This window comes from Pelophylax lessonae (genome assembly GCF_965119305.1).
Source record: "Pelophylax lessonae genome assembly, chromosome: 3".
Lineage (NCBI taxonomy): Eukaryota > Metazoa > Chordata > Amphibia > Anura > Ranidae > Pelophylax > Pelophylax lessonae.
The window spans coordinates 352173923-352191031 of NC_138770.1; the positions used below are offsets into that span (position 1 = coordinate 352173923).

General features: G+C 37.6%; 1 protein-coding gene across 5 annotated transcripts in view; it reads left to right on the plus strand.

The window, feature by feature from the left end:
• The window catches only part of MYO6 (myosin VI), a 394715-nt gene extending 381056 nt beyond the window's left edge, over positions 1-13659 (plus strand). For 2 of the 5 annotated variants that reach the window (XM_082249660.1, XM_082249662.1), the window contains 4 exons: positions 756-887; positions 1802-1828; positions 8322-8540; positions 13002-13659. In XM_082249660.1, coding sequence (XP_082105786.1) covers positions 756-887; positions 1802-1828; positions 8322-8540; positions 13002-13201 — 578 coding nt within the window. In that variant the 3' untranslated portion in view covers positions 13202-13659. The remainder of the gene's footprint in view (positions 1-755; positions 888-1801; positions 1829-8321; positions 8541-13001) is intronic. The other 3 variants (XM_082249663.1, XM_082249661.1, XM_082249664.1) reach the window with 3 other exon arrangements.
• The last annotated feature ends 3450 nt before the right edge of the window (positions 13660-17109 follow it).

Genomic DNA, 17109 nt, shown 5'->3' on the forward strand with positions numbered 1-17109 from the left:
TGAGGGAATCATGGTTGCAGGAAAGAAATTTGCACCATGTTTGACCTGTCTTAGTACAGTATACTACTATTTGATAAGGTTGCTGCTGTTTGCAAGTCATGATGAGCTATACTATGTCGAAAAATTACCTGTACAGGATAAGAAGTAATTGAATGGGAGCAGCCAGTGACGAAATCACCAGCCTTTAATGGGTTTGCAAAAGAAAAAGAATAAAAGAAACACTTCTGATACAAACTACTGCTTTCTCCTCTGAAAACTAGATATATTTATTTGCCTTGATGCAAAAAAACATAGCAATAACTGCTATGGGAAATGGATTAGGATATTATCGAATGTCATTAATGATTATTTGCTGTATAGAGTTATATTTTAGATATTAGATTTAAAACTGCAAGGCCAGTACAACTAGTAACAGAAAAAAACAAGGGGAAATTGAATATAAATGTAATATTAAAGTTGTTTGTAGGTTAACATGGTATATTGGACAGCATTTATTCATGAAGATACTTCATTTTTAGAAAAAAAAATTCAGGTATGTGTTATTTATTCATCAAATTCTTTGAGCCTGTTGTCATTTTCATGAATATGTCACATAAATAAAGTATCTTACCTGGGTATGGCATCTATCTTATAACAGCAGAATAAAAAAAGCATAAATAAGAATGTTGGCCTAGCAATGCTGACATTATCTGGGCACTCTGATATTTCTTGGTAGTATTAACCAAAATATATTTTCTCATAAATCTCTTGAACAGACATTGAGCTTCTAGCAGCATGCAGAGAGGAGTTTCACAGGCGGCTCAAAGTTTATCACGCCTGGAAATCCAAGAACAAGAAGCGCAATGCTGAGACTGAACAGCGAGCTCCAAAGTCGATTACAGACTATGGTAAGTCTAAGTTGTTCAGGAATGCAGAATGTTAAGTGTTTGCAGGTTTTTATGGTGGTAATTCTCGGCAGGCCAGACACCAGTATATTTTTTTTATATGGAACCGGTTTGAGAAATAAAAAAACTAGCAAAAGTGGGCCTATTACCAGAATGAGCAAAGTAAAAAATATTACAAATAATGCTGAAGAAATGTTTTAGTTGCAAGTACAGCTTTGGCCTAGAATCTAACTTCTTCTCATAGCACAAACAAACTTTGTGAAGATGAGCATCTGTACTTTGCACTTTATTCGATATGTTAAATGTATTCTCTTCAGTTGAAATTACATGTTCACTTTATAGCTTTCACCCTCGAGGTCAAAGTTTGGGTGATTTTTTTTATTAGATAAACTGTGTTGAAAAAAACATTAAGGTTATTGTGAGCTGGGCTACAAGGTAATAGTTGTCGTTCATGAAGCAAAAGGAATTCATGTTCTACTTTTTAACAAATTGAAACCCTTTGTTCCTTATCTGGACAAAGCTATGCAAACTGTTCTTATGCTCCTGTGGACAGTTGTGCATCCTGATATTCAGAATATTGAGTGCTTCTGCAGGCTATTATGTAGAGATTTGGACAACTGGCTCTCTAATAAGCTGAGTCTGATGCATAAACTAAACATTAGCATAACATTTCCAGATACATAGATGGTAACTGGGACATGGATGCCTGAAATCAATTTAAAGTAGACTGTTGTATTATTTAAAGTGAATTTGTCATCTATGTTACTTTACAGAAGGCACAACACAATACCTCTTCTTCAATTTTTTTTTTTTTAAACCTGCCCTGTTAATAATAATTTTTAAGGAATACCTCAGTTCAAAACATTTTGATTTGTATGTAATGTGTTGAATTCAAAATAACTGGTATTTATTTACAGATTTTGCTCCGTTTATGAACAGCAAACGTAAGTGTGGAGATGGTAAACAGACTAACCAGAAGAAAGTGGGAAAGGTGTCTAAACTTTATGCTACTAACCATTTATAACTTTTGCTACAGTTATGGAAACCATACAAACATTTACATACAAAATGCACTTTTGCAAGTCCTCTGAGCAAAAGCTGGTCTGTAATCGAGTCTCTTAGGCTGGCACTACCTGAGTGTACACTCTCGTTGAAAAAATAAAAAAGAGAGAGGTTTTCACAAACCCACTGTGTGAGCCCTTTGGTGTTTTTTACGTAGATGAACAGAATCTAGTGACCAAATAAACCCATCAATAGGTACATGAGAGAATCTAGCAGTAAGTAGGGTACCATGGACTCCACAGATTATGTACATTTTACATGGACTTTCTTCATGGGTTCATGGATAGCATCTCACGTTTTCTTGTTACCCAGGGTAGCTAAACAAGTACTATATATATCATGGCATCAAGGGGTTAAATCAAGCTGCCATAGCAGCTACACAAGTTTATGTAGGGAGGTGAGGAATGGGTTAGAAATGCTGGGCCAGCTCAGAGAGTAACTAGACACTCCTAAAAGAGTAGGGGGGCTAGGATATGCTGCTCTGGGAAATTGACTCTTCATGGAATACTCTTCTGTTGTATCAAGTTCAAAGACACATTGCAAGTGAATTAAAATTAAAATTAATTTATGGAAATACTGCAATTAAGCATTTAAAACACAAGATTTTATGTGCTTTTTTTTAAGTTGGTGACAGGGCCTTTTCAAAATTATTTCATAAAATTTAACAGTTATATAATTTACATAGACACACATTAGTTACCCACTTTCCAGGTTCCTAAAGCATTTTTAATGCTTTGCTCTGCATCCATATACTATTACAACAGTTTTATTTTTTTATTTGAAATAAAAGGACTACATTTTGTTTTGCATGGAAAGGTTTTATCATGATTGACATACCTGTAGCAAAGTGCTTGAGGAGTGAGAAGCAGTAATATGGTGTCGCTCTGTATAATTCTCTAACTATCTTGGTGTGGTGCTATATATTGCTATACATCATCAGCTACATTAAAGCTTTGCTGTAAGGAGCAGCGATGATGTGTGCGCTGTTCTAACATGAAGAAAACAATTAGTGGGTCAAATACAGTACGTAAAGATTTCTTTTCTCACCGGTTGGTGCTGCAAACTGCATCATTTTCCTTTCTTCTTCCTTAATGAATAAGTTGCCTTGTGTCATGTTAAGAAAACATTGCTTCTCTTAAGTTTGAAAATGGTAAAATTGAAAAGAAAACCCAAAGGAGGGGGGATTTACTAAAATTGGAGTTTGCAATCTGGTGAAGTTTTTTTGTCCAAGCTTAATTAAACAAGCTGAACTTAGAAGCTGATTGGCTACTATGCACTGCTGCCCCAGCAGAGTGCTTTGGTTTTAGTAAATCTCTCCTACACAATTAATTGTATTTCCTGTCTATATTTGCTTGATGTTGACAGTGTAGCGTTTGCAAATATTTTGTGATTAATTAACTATTTTTTGTAATAAACACTCAGTGTTTTCTTAAATCATGATCACATGGCTGAGAAAAAAAAAGTTACCTACCTCTAACAGATTAAAGGAGGCAGGATCTTTACAGCAGATGGATCTATATGGTTCTTTATTCATTTTAAAAAGAAATGCTGGCTTTGGTTTTCTTTTCTGCACTATATTTCAAATACCTAAAAATGCTGAAATTAAACTCATTTAGCATTCTCGAAAAAACATTTTGTCAAACAGCTGGTGAACTTTAGGCCCATATGACACTGAAACACATTAGTAAATGCCATGACAGCAGCTTCTATCAACAATATAATTGTGTATTTTTTGTTTTTTCCTTTACTGTGGGGTGGGGGGTGGACAAGTTAAGTAGGAGTTAGGTACACTAGATATTTGTACACACATTTGACATTTCCCCCCATACGGTGTAAATTGTCTGCTAGAGAAGCATTGTCAGCCTACATTATCTGCAGGATAAAATATTTTTATGCTTCTTGTCACCATAGAAAGGAAAAAAAGTTTCTGAATCCTAGAAGAAAACACAGAGCAGCTGTACTTATGGTGTCACTACATGCTTCTCATTTATTTGTGATGATGAATAATGTGAAATTTTCTCCAAGCCTAATTCATTATCAACTTTCCCAAATAATCAAACAATTTTAGAAAACAACTAACCCTTAGAATGTTGTACACTTTGACAGAAGTTTAGCTAAACCATTCTCAAATAAAAAAAAAATCTAAATATTCATTTAAAAACAGTTGAAATCACAAAATACAATCAATAATACCGTATCGTCTTTGCATTGTGGTAGCACTTAACGTGCTCCATGATCAGAAACCTCCACCTATTTACACCCTTTTTTGTCTTCCAGCATCTTCTAATAGAAGGCTGTTTGTTACCACCAAGCTATGGCATTCCTCTGATTGCCAGTCCTGTTACACAGCTCTAAAGGGGATAGTGGGGTGTCAAATTGTTTTTGTTAAACCACTAAAATCTGGTGGCTGTATTTGTTTTCTTTTATTTTAGGTATTTTTCCATATTTTTTTTACCCAGTGATTTGGCAATTAATCTGTTATTTTTCAACTTTCTTTAACAGACCAAACAGTCTAGCAAAAGCAGCAGTTAGAGGGTTGAGAAATAACACATCACACTAATATGGTTGTGTACATTGGTATGCTTGTATTCGTTTAGTTGAAAAAAAAAATGGTTTCTGTAACTCCTTAAAAAGGTATGAGATGGAGTTAGGCTTTAATCTGTTAGTCACTTATGTAAAGTCCATCTAAATCTACTAACCAATCTAACGTTATCCTCTCCAGACAAAGCTCCTGTCCAAGGGTGCCCCTTTTGCTCCTCCATAGATAGTGGAGTTGCCCAAAAACAAGAAGTGTGTTACTGAACAGATCAGCTGGTAAAAAGAAAAAAGCCTAAAAACAGAAATCTAAAGGAAGCAAGAAAACTATAAGAAAGAAATAGAAAACTGCAAAAATTAAATTTTGTTTTTGGGTTTAGAAATACTTTCACGGTGTTTTTAAAACCGAACCATTCACTTTATAGTAATCCTATTCAGTTTTATTTAAAGAAGGATCATTTATTGAATACAGATTTAGGTGTAGTCTATTTCCTTGATTTTTTTTACATTATTATCACTGGTGTTAATATAAGATGTTTATTATGTAACGGTACGTAGTAATGTATGCTTTCCTGAATATATAAACCATATTCTAATAAGAGTCGAGGAATAGAAAAATAAGGATGCCCAAATCAGTAAGTCATACTCCAGTTGACTTTTTAAGAAAAGTTTTAAAAAGTGAAAGAAATGTGGATGGCGTCCATACCAACTAATTGGATTCAAGTTTTATTTCTAGAGAAGATGTAAACTTTTTTTTTTTTTTTTTTTTTTAATAACAAATATGTGATACTTACCTGCTCTGTGCAGTTGGTTTTGCACAGAGCAGCCCGGATCCTCCTCTTCTTTGGTCCCTCTTCGGCTCTCCTGGCTCCTCTCTCCAGTTGAGTGCCCCCACAGCAAGCAGCTTGCTATGGGGGCACCCGAGCTGCATCACAGCTCCCTCTGTCAATTCAGAGATGGAGCTGGGACCCAGCCCCGCCCCTCTTTCTTCTGATTGGCTAAATTAATTGTATTGACAGCAGCGGGAACCAATTGCGATGCACTTCTGTCTCAGCCAATGAGGAGGGGAGTCCCAGGCAGTTTAGACACTCCTGCAACATAGCTGGATAAAGACGGGCTCAGGTAAGTATTAGGGGGGCTGATGGGGGCTGCTGACCACAGAAGGTTTTTCTATCTTAATGTATTAAGATAAAAAGTCAAATTTTATTCTCACTCCTTGAAAATCTTTTTGTTTTTTCAATAAAATAAGATTGAACTAAAAGTCACATTTTAAGCATTCTTTGCAATATGAAATATTCAGTGCATCCAGAAAAGCTTCACAGCGCTTCACTTTTTCCACGTTTTGTTATGTTAGTCTTATTCAAAAATAGATTAAATTCCTTATTCACCTCAAAATTCTACAAACAATACCCATAATGACAACGTAAAAGAAGTATGTTTGAAATCTTTGCAAATTTATTAAAAAGAAAAAACAAAAAAAAATCACGTATACAGAAGTATTTACAGCCTTTGCCATGACACTGAAAATTGAGCTCAGGTGCATCCTGTTTCCACTGATTATCCTTGAAATGTTCCTACAACTTGATGGGAGTCCACCTGTGGTAAATTACATTGATTAGACATGATTTGGAAAGGCACACACTTGTCTATATAAGGGTCCCACAGTTAATAGTGCATGTCAGAGCACAAACCAGGTTATGAAATGGGAATTGTCTGTAAACCTCCGAGACAAAATTTTATAGAGGCACAGATCTGGGGAAGGGTACAGAAAAATTTCTGCAGCAATAAGCACAGTGCCCTCCATCATCCGTAAATGGAAGAAGTTTAAAACCACCAGGAATTTTCCTAGAGGGGGCCGTCCGGCCAAACTGAGTGATCGGGGAAAGGGCGCTCTGGACCTCAGACTGGGACGAAGGTTAATTTTCCAACAGGACATTGACCCTAAGCATACAGCTATGATAAAGGAGTGGCTATGGGACAACTCTGTGAATATTCTTGAGCTAGCCAGAACCCAGACTTGAACCCGATTGAACATCTCTGGAGAGATATGAAAATGGCTGTGCGCCGAGGCTCCCTATCCAACATGATGGAGCTTGAGAGATCCTGTAAAGAAGAATAAGATAAACTGCCTACAAATCGGTGTGCCAAGCTTGTGGTATCATATTCAAAAACACTTGAGGCTGTAATTGGTGTCAAAGGTGCTTCAACAATGTATTGAACAGAGGCTGTGAATACTTCTGTACATGTGACTTTTTTTTGCAAAGATTTCAAACAAACTTCTTTCATTTTGTCTGTATGGGGTATTGTTTGTAGAATTTTAAGGAAAATAATTTATTCCATTTTGGAATAAGGCTGTAACTTCACAAAATGTGGAAAAAGTGAAGTGCTGTGACTACTTTCTGGATGCATTGTATTTTTGGTGAGTTATTACCAAAGGGTCAATTACTTCTTTAGGTATGCAGACCCTGCAACCTTCCTCCTTAGAACACTGCAAGTGCATCAGCTAAGAGACACTCCCATTTAGGAATCATTATTCCAAGGACATAGTTGAAAATACAACTTGAACCGTTACAGGTAGGACTCTGTTACAAAGTTTAACATACTTCCAGTATACATAGGTCATCCCCGGGAGTTTTTTCTCAACAAAAGTGGATTTGCTCTTTAAAAGTGAAATCTGGTTGGTAAGAAACTTCAACACACCTATTTCCCTTCACTATGAGCGAATAGGCCTGCAAGCATTTTAAACTTATTTGAAACTATAAATTCAGTGGTGTCATAAAACTGGTACCACATCTAACATTATGCAAAACATTCATGCAAATAAAGCCTAGGGTGCCTGCTACAGACAGCTTACCTGCAAATGACTTCTGAATATTTACCCATTCGCTTCTTTAAAAACTCAGACCTAGCTCACAAAGGTCTAATTGAGCTTCATATTATTTCAGGAAATATAAGGGAAAGTACTGAGCCATGTAATATAATTTCATCCTTTTTAAAAGTACACCATTTTTCAAATTTAGACTTGAAAGCCAAGCACTGTAATAAAGTAAATGCTACATAATATGACAAACTTTAGCTCTAGGCAATAATACCGCAGAATGGACAAAAAGCAATACAGGCCCATTATCCTGTATGAATTTCTAATGCAGTATCGATGGCCGTTATGAAACTAGGCACGTAGTATAGCTAATGGAGAATTTTATGTCATTTTATGCTCTAGGTAGGATGGATAGAATGTACACCAGGCTGCAGTCAGTATCTCTGTTAGTCAATGAAAAAGACCCCTATACAGACTGACTAATAAAAAAATATATTGCCAATCAGCAGTCATCTGTCTTTGACTCTTTGCTTCAGTTCTCTTTGTACTGCTGTAACGGGCCTGTACACTTCTATCACAAAATGTGTAATGTGCAGGGTTTCTTTACATAAGAACTCTTTCATTAGAAATTCAATAACTTGGGGTTGATTCCTCACTTAGACTGTGCATTGAACCAATCATATACTTATATATGCTCTGGTGAGCAATGTAAAATAGTAGGGCTATTGTTTAATCCATCTGGCATACAACCCTATCACATTTTAGTAATCGACCGCACAAGAGATTGCATTGGTCCTCTCTATATAGTAAGGTTTCAAGGGTGCCAAGATGTCATATTGTGCTCACTGAGATTATGGTGATGAGCTTAGGTCAACTGCAAGCCCCTTCTTTAGGCATAATGTTTTATTACAACTTTTTTTTCAAAATGATGTCGCCACTATACGTAGCTCACTTTTTATATGGCTGGAGGCAATATAAAATTAATTTGACATTTGTGATGAGTAATTGTTATTTGTATGTAGCTCAACAGAATCCAGTTGTACAGCTACCTGCCAAGCAACAGGAGGTTGAAGTAAACAGGCAACAACGTTACTTCCGTATTCCATTTATTCGTCCTGCTGACCAGTACAAAGAGCCTCAGAACAAGAAGAAGGGCTGGTGGTATGCACACTTTGATGGTCCATGGATTGCTCGTCAGATGGAACTGCACCCAGACAAACCTCCCATCCTATTAGTTGCAGGTGTGCTCCCTTATTTTTTTAATTAATGCCTAGTAAAATGTATTTGTATTAGAGGTAGGTTAAAGAAATTTTGAAACTGCACTATTAGCACTCTTCATTTTTCAAAGTTATAGTTTTGGTGTAAAGATGTAAGTTGCAAGAGTATTTAATTTGATTAACTTTCAATAAAAAATTTGGTAAATTAAAAAGCCATGCAACAAGTATAGCCTTGTATGCATTTCAAATGTATTAATCCAGTGGACGAGGCCTCCTCCAACCCTTTTCACCCAGGGGCAGGAACTGTTTTGTTGTACCTTCAAAGCAGTGATGTATTTAGGTTTTGTGCTGCCCTAGGCCTAACTAATCTCGTACACCCCCTAATTTAAATATGACCCACTTCTTCTTGCCAAGGCCACACCCCTTCCTGTTTAAGACCCCCCTGTCATCTGCAAACCACACCTCTTCCTCTTAAGGCTTCACCAACGCAGCGGCTGGTGTGAATGGACCCTAAGCTGTGTTGAGAGGTTTTTGCTTGCTTCATGTAGGTTTTCCATAACTATTCAAGTCTATTGGAATGCAAAATCTGCATAAAGCACAGGTAAATACAGGTCAGAAGGAGGTCAAGTGCACCTGTCAATGAATTCTGAATGATCACTGAAACATCTCAAACTGATGTCAGAACAAATGTCATTGCCAAGTGATAACAAAAGCACTTCCAGTGGTAGAAGTGCTTATATTCATCTGCTAAAATACCCCTAAATGACATCACATTGGGCCAGCAGATAGGGTTGGGCTAAATTCATGTTTGTGGATTATTGGACATACAATGCTGATCTGACAACACAGGTACCGTTCTTAGCTGTTAGTGCAACTTATCCCGGGAGGAACACTGGGGATGGGGGACTTGCCCAACTACAGTTCCATTTGAAGGTGGTCATGTGACATTCACAAATCAGTTTAATAGTCAAAGCATTAGGACTCAATCAGGCCAAAAATGACCCAAAAATTTGTCAACACACAGACTAAAAGATCTTTTACCTGTGTATGTTTAATTACAATACATTTTGCTAAATAAAACAGGATTAACTGGCATTAAGATGTTCCAACAGAGAAAAACCTAAGACAAATCAGCAGGTTGCAAAAACCATGAGCAAAAAAAGTATATGTTCCAGCTTTACTTCTCATCCAGAAATCCCGGTATGCCGCAGAGATGGGTAGGCAGAGCATTAGGCTGCTAAGACCTGTTGCCAGTGCCACACTTGCTAGTATTGGCAGCCTCCAGTTTTATTAAGTGCCGCTGCCAGTCATCGGCCACCGGCCAGTATTATCATACTGGCAGCAGAGTGGCCGCTTTATGGGGGTGCCAGACCGATTTGTCTCCTAGGCCCTTCCACCCGGCCCAGTCCAGCCCATAAGACTGGCAAATGGTAGGGACTCTTTGTGCAGGAGCCAGGAGGAGGCTGTTTTTTTCATGCGGGGCAGATTTTTTGACGCCCCCTGGCAAAGTGCCGCCCTATTCCTGGGCCTTGTTGGCCTAGGCCAAGATACAGCGTTGCTTCAATGTATATGTAATGTTTTGATTGTTATATACACTCACTGGCCTCTTTATTAGGTACATCTTGCTAGTCCTGGGTAGGACCCCCTTTTGCCTTTGATGTTTTGTGCCTTCAGAGATGGTATTCTGCATGCCTTGGTTGTAATGAGTGGTTATTTAAGTTACTGTTGTCTTTCTATCATCTTGAACCAGTCTGCCCATTCTCCTCTGACATCAACAAGGCATTTTCGTCCACACAACTGCAGCTCACTGGATATTTTCTTTTTCTGACCATTCTTTGTTAACCCTAGAGGTGTTTGTCTGTGAAAATCCCAGTAGATAAACAGTTTTTGACGTTCAAACACCAGCCCGTCTGACACCAACAACAGTACCACGTTCGAAGTCACCTAAATCCCCTTTCTTCCCCATTCTGATGCTCGTCTAGATGGCTAAAGTTGCTGTCATGTGATTGGCTAATTAGCAATTTGTGTTACCAAGTAATTAAACAGGTGTAATAAAGTGGCCGGTGAGTGCTTGTATGTGGGCACAGTTTTATATACATTATAGTATTTTACGTTTTTTTTTACTAGCCAATTTACTTTTTTCAAAAGCAAAAATCTAAAACAAAAAAAAATGGCAGCTCACCAATGCTTAGTTGTGGTGGCTGCATTAGGTTTCTTTCTTCAAGTTTTTTTTCCTTTTATTTTTATTTGGCAAATTTCCCAGTAGCATACCTTCTATCCAAGGGTGATAACGTCCACTCACACTACTATATAAGGACAACAAACACAGGAAAGAATTACAGAAACCTCCCCTCAACTCATTTTCTGCATAACATAGAGGGACAGGGTTTTGTAGTCTTTAAAGATATCTAGAACAATGTAACTATTAGGTATGCAGTGCAGGCATTTCGTAAAGAAGGTATTATCTGACAATATTCTGGCAAGATCTAGGGGTATTTTTGCATTTAATAAACCAATATAATAAAACACTTTCCGCTTTATATTTAACATTATTAATACATTGATATAGAGAAATAAATTAGCCATGACCCTGAAAGCTGTAACCACAATGCGTGAACCCATAATTACAAGGTAAGGCAAACAAATGACACAGGGAGTATAACTACAGTAATACCTAGTTAGTGTATAATGTATTTAAGTTTTAAATTTTGAGCGTGGAAAAGGATTGGATAAATATGAAATGCCTATGTCTCTTTTGTGAAAATGTCTTCCTCTTTTGTCTTTATCCATACGTATGCTAATATTTCTTAGTATATTTGCGCAATATTATTTACCTAAAATCTTTACTCTTGAGTTTTTTTACTTTTTCCTGCACTTTACAGGAAAAAAGAAAAAAAAGTTGGACTTACTGTAATTTTAGATTAGTATGTGCACACACACTATTGTCAAAAGTATTGTGATGCCTGCCTTTACACACACATGTACTTTAATGGCAGTCCAGTCTTTGTCCGTAGGGTTCAATATTGAGTTGGCCCACCCTTTGCAGCTATAATAGCTTTAACTCTTCCGGGAAGGTTGTCCGCAAGGTTTACGAGTGTGTCTATGGGAATGTTTGACCATTCTTTCAGAAGCGCATTTGTGAGGTCAGACACTGATGTGGACAAGAATGTCTGGCTTCCAGTCTCCGCTCTCATTCATTCCAAAGGTGTTCTATCTGGTTAAGGTCAGGACTCTGTTCAGGCCAGTCAAGTTCCTCTACCCCAAACGCGCTCATCCATGTCTTTATGTGCCTTTGTTTGTGCACTGGTCCAAACTATTTGGTGGAAGGGGGCGTCGGCATACTAAGACATTTTGGACAATTTCATACTCCCAACTTTGTGGAAACAGTTTGGGGATGGTCCCTTCCTGTTTCAACATGACTGCGCAACAGTGCACAAACAAGGTCCATAAAGACATGGATGAGCACGTTTGGGGTGGAGGAACTTAACTGGCCTGCCCAGAGTCCTGACCTCTACCCAATAGAACACATTTGGGATGAATTAGGAGTGGGGACTGCGAGCCAGGCCTTAATGTCCACATCAGTGCCTGACCTCACAAATGTACGTCTGGAATAATGGTCAAACATTCCCATAGACACAGTCCTAAACCTTGTGGAGATTTGATGCTGTTAAAGCTGTAAAGGGTGGGCCAATTCAATAGTGAATCCTATAGACTAAGACTTGGATGCCATTAAAGTTCATGTAAAGGCAGGCATCCCAATACTTTTAGTAATATAGTGTATATAAATATATACAGTATGTTTATATGTTGAATTGTCGTTGGTTTTCAGTGTGCATTTTTGTAGTGAAATCCAACAGAGAGTCACCCTGTTCACTATTACCAACAAATTAGAATGTAGGGAAGGAAAATGGTATGGTATTTGAGAAAAAAAACCCTTAGGATAGGTTTAAATGGCTGCCTGAACCCTGTCTACATTTGGCTTCATCAGTACTGCAGAGCATAAATGGGAACAGACCCCCCACCTACTACTTTTGGGATTTATTGCATTTATTTGAATTTATTGAACCCTACATCTAATGGTCCTCCAGAGTATTCTGGTGCTGACTATATTTCAGGTCAGTGAGCAACCTGAATTTAAAGCCTGGTGGTGATCCAGTCTTCCTACAAGATGGTGGGGCTCTGCAGTACTGTGCATGTATGGCTTTTGCTCATAGTCCCCAGTAGAAAAGTTGTCCTATTGAAGATCTCCTGGGAGGAGGACAGAGTTCCGCCTAACTCTGGTTTCCGGTCCAGGTCGCCAGCTGATTTGTTGTGTGTAGAAGGGATGTATATAAGACAAGAAAAGCAAAGGGAGCTTTTAAAGATAAGTTCCTTAAAAATATTGTTCAGTTTTTGAAAATTGATTGGAGTTACATAAATCTATTTATATGTAAAGCATGCCGATTTGTAGAATGATTTCTTCTGAAATATGTCTGTTATTTTCAGGAAAAGATGACATGGAAATGTGTGAACTGAACCTTGAAGAAACTGGGTTAACAAGAAAACGAGGCGCAGAAATTCTTCCTAGGCAATTTGAAGAGATTTGGGAGCGTTGTGGTGGTATCCAGTACTTGAGTAACGCTATTGAAAGCAGACAAGCTCGGCCAACCTATGCCACGGCAATGCTGCAAAACCTACTCAAGTAGCTGGCTAATTAATGAATTGTTGCACTAAGAGTTTAGTACATATGGGTTTATGTAAAGGGAAGTAACCTCTGCAAGAGGAACTAGACATTCCATAATAATAGAGAAGTTTTAATATAAAGCAGACAGGTTTTATTAATTGCAGAGATTTCTTAATTCATACTTTTTGATGTTTTGATCTAGTAGCACAATAGAGTTGTTGTCTGTGGCCCTAGTAGGCTATTTTTTAGGGTTTTTTTTATTTTATTTATCATGCTTCTTGAGGCCTTACCTTTGATAATTTGTTTCTTCTGCATCAACATAAAGTCAAATAGGGCAATATTTTCCAAGCAGGAGGTAGCCATGAAGCACAGTCTGCCTTACTTTTTTGAGGTTTAGTTTACCTTCATGGCTTTTCTTTTTTTAATGCTGCAGAAACCTTTAGAACCTCACAAACATTTTATTAAGGAGGAACTTTATATAGAAATTAAAAATTTGTGAACAGACTTTTTTATTGCAGAAGAGACATATGTCTTTTCTGCAAAAAAAAGTCTGTTCACAATCTTTTTCATGATGTACATTGACCTGCACATGCACAACATCTGCTTGGTGCTGTGATGATACATGCACACGTGCAGGGGTTACATTATCCTGGCGCGGCCAGTTAAAATGGCTGAAAATCTCACACCCCTCAGAAGATTCAGGCAGCGCATCCCTGAAGGGGATTTCAGTATAGTACCACTTTAGTCAAGATAATCTTTTTCACAGCTTTGACTTGAGTAAACCTGCACAGAGAGAAATATGGGGTCTACCATAGTTGTACTGTCTCCTCTGAAAATGCTAGGTAAATAGCACCTATGCTAATCTAGGGGTTTCCGGTACTTCCAGAGCCACTGACCTGAAACATATACACAGATAAGCAATTCTGGCTTTACTGGCTGCTTGTTTGTTGAAGGTCATTGACTCGGAAAGCACTGAAGTGAGAGTATCTGCATAATTGCCTGTCATTTTGGCATTTTCAGAAGGAGTTTAGTAGTAGCATCTTTAGCACAGGTTTCCTTTAAAGTGTCATTTCTTTATAAGCTGTGCACCAGTATTCCCTTGCTACAGAAATCCATATACAATACATTTACAGATGCTCACAATATGTAATAGAAGTTTATATAACATTTTAAGATAGGCTTAAAACCGATTTTAGAGTTTTAATTTAAGAAAAGTAACTTAGCAATCCGAGAGAGGTTATATTTTTGTTAAAACAGAATTCAAAGAGAAGATGCCTTTTTTCAGGTTTGATACCTTTTTATGCATGTGTACATGTATTTGTGTATATTTTACTGCACTGAGATTTATGTTTGGCTTGACCACTAAAAAAATAAATAAATGATTGGCTTTTGACAAGTGCAAAGGTTTTAACACAAATATCTTTGACCCCCTTGCACTGCAGATGTAGAGACCTATCTTTTTCTAATATACACTGTTGCCATTCTGTCTAGCTATAAACTGACATACTTATATTGATTTACTAAAGGCAAAAAAACTATTTGTTTTGCAACAGAAGTTTCACTTTGCAAAGGGATTTTCGCTCAATTTAGTGAATGGGGTGACATTTCATCTAGCAAAGAAGAACCAATCACATGCAAGGAAAATAAAAATGTTAACACATTTTTGCTTGCACATGCTTGGATGATGGAAGTCAGCAGAGCTTCACCTCATTCACTAAGCTCTGGGAAAAATTCCCTTGCCAAGTGTGGTTTGCCTTGTAAAGTGAACAGTCTATTTTACTTTAGTAAATTAACACCCCATTGTATGGATTTGTCAAGCTGTTATACATTTCTTACTTTGAGACCAGTCATCCTCAAACTGTATGAGAACCTTGTTGTGTCCACAGCTAATGACCATGTTGTGACTCTTATTTATAATTGTCTTCATTATTTTGATGTCCTCTCCGTTATTAAGAATAAAATCATTTGGTTGTGACTTGAACCTGATTACTGAAAGTGAACTTCTTGTTTCTTAATTGCTTTAACAAAAAGATATTTATACCTCGGTGTTTACCACCTGTCACGTAAGAAAATGTTTCTGCAATCTGGGTAAAAATAAACCAGAATGTCATAAATTCTGAATCCGTTTTAAAACATTTTTTAAAAATCAACCAATGTTACCACTTAATTACACTGATCGTGTCTTTTATTTTTTTAATCTCATTTGAAAGTGGAGGAATGTGTAGCTTTATTTACTAGCCCTGAAGTTTGTAATGTATTTGCAAAGAGAATGTTTAATGTTTTTCCTTTTCCTATAAGTAATCTGTAATCAAATTGAAACCTGGTATACAACAAACCATATATTATACAACACAATTTCCAGTAGCGCAGGGATGGTGGGACCCACTCTCCACCACACAGAAGTTCACAGGCCTATGTGAGACATGGACCTACATATGGTACTGAATATTGAATGACCATATAGTATAAAACAAACAATCATCAGCAGACAGTCCAAAAACAGTCCACAAGCTTGAACATACAACATGTAAAAGATGTCGGTACTCATCCAAGGAGTGTAACTGGACGTGATATTAGGGGGGACACCCCACTCTCCACCACCACCGTGCCGGGAAAATGCCTGAAATGGATGCTCAACAAATGGAAATGCCTCCCCACTCTCGTGGATCAGGCTACAGAAGCATGGATTAGAGGCGACAGAGGCGCATCACACCACCACTATACTACTATATGGTCATTCAAGATTCAGTGCCATATGTAGGTCCATGTCTCACATAGGCTTGTGAACTTCTGTGTGGTGGAGAGTGGGTTCCACTGGAATTTGTGTTATATAATATATGGTTTTGTTGTATACCAGGTTTCAGTTTGATTATATTTTGTCCTATAAGTAGCAGCATATTGTCAGGATATTTTACTCCTAAGCGCATAGGGTTACTCACCATTTCCCTCTGGATAAGAGCTATTGTGGGTATCTGTTTAATTATAAGTAATCTGTGTGTATTACCATAGAAAAATGAATGGTAGCAATGTTAAAGCTGTTGTTTAAAGCACAGTGTGATGTATGTACACACAACTGGAGCAATAGTTCCAGAGCGGATACCTGTGTGGCAGAAGTTAGCATATTATCTAGAAACTTACTTTAGAAGTCTTTAGGAGCAGAATGCAACAGTGGGGGAAGCTGGCAACATTGAGAGAAGCCTACTGCTCATTGAACTTGAAGTTGGTGAGATGGATGTGGTTTGTGGCAGGATGTCTTAGGATAATTAGGTAGAGAGCTGGGTTGGTGTAGTGGCAAGGTTTCCTGAAAAAGGAAGACCAGTCCTTTGAGTACCAGAACAAGTTTGCCAAGTTGAACAAATGTGAGCTCGGAAAACTTAGAAGTGGCAGCATTGGACAGATTTCTGGGGAAGACTGGACCTGAAAGAATCATTTGAGAAAACCAAGACCATTACCACAGGGTGACATGCAGGAGGGTGATGATCGCTTTATGGCAGATGAGTGCTTATTCAAACTGACATGCTATATATGTTTTGTGCGCACTTAGGTGTACCACAATGTGATTCATTTTTATATGGCACCCTAAAGCACTAGTAGAACGCTCCACTCACAACACACAGTAACCTTTTATTATGGCATGTTGAAACAGAAAAAAAATGTGCAACTGATTTTGTCTGCATCGTGCTGCCTTGGCAGCCCATTGAACTAAATATACCATCTTAACACATTTCACAATACAATGATCCTTTATTGATGCAATACAGAGGGGAAAAAAATGAATGGGCCCTATGGAATGCAGCAGACATTGTAAAACCTAAAAATGTAATGTTCGTAATCTTGGCTATGCTGTCTTTCAATGAGGCAGGATAAACAGCAAAGGTGGTGGTGTGTGTCTCTATCAGGGAAGTGTTTACAAAATTGATCTTTTTCATT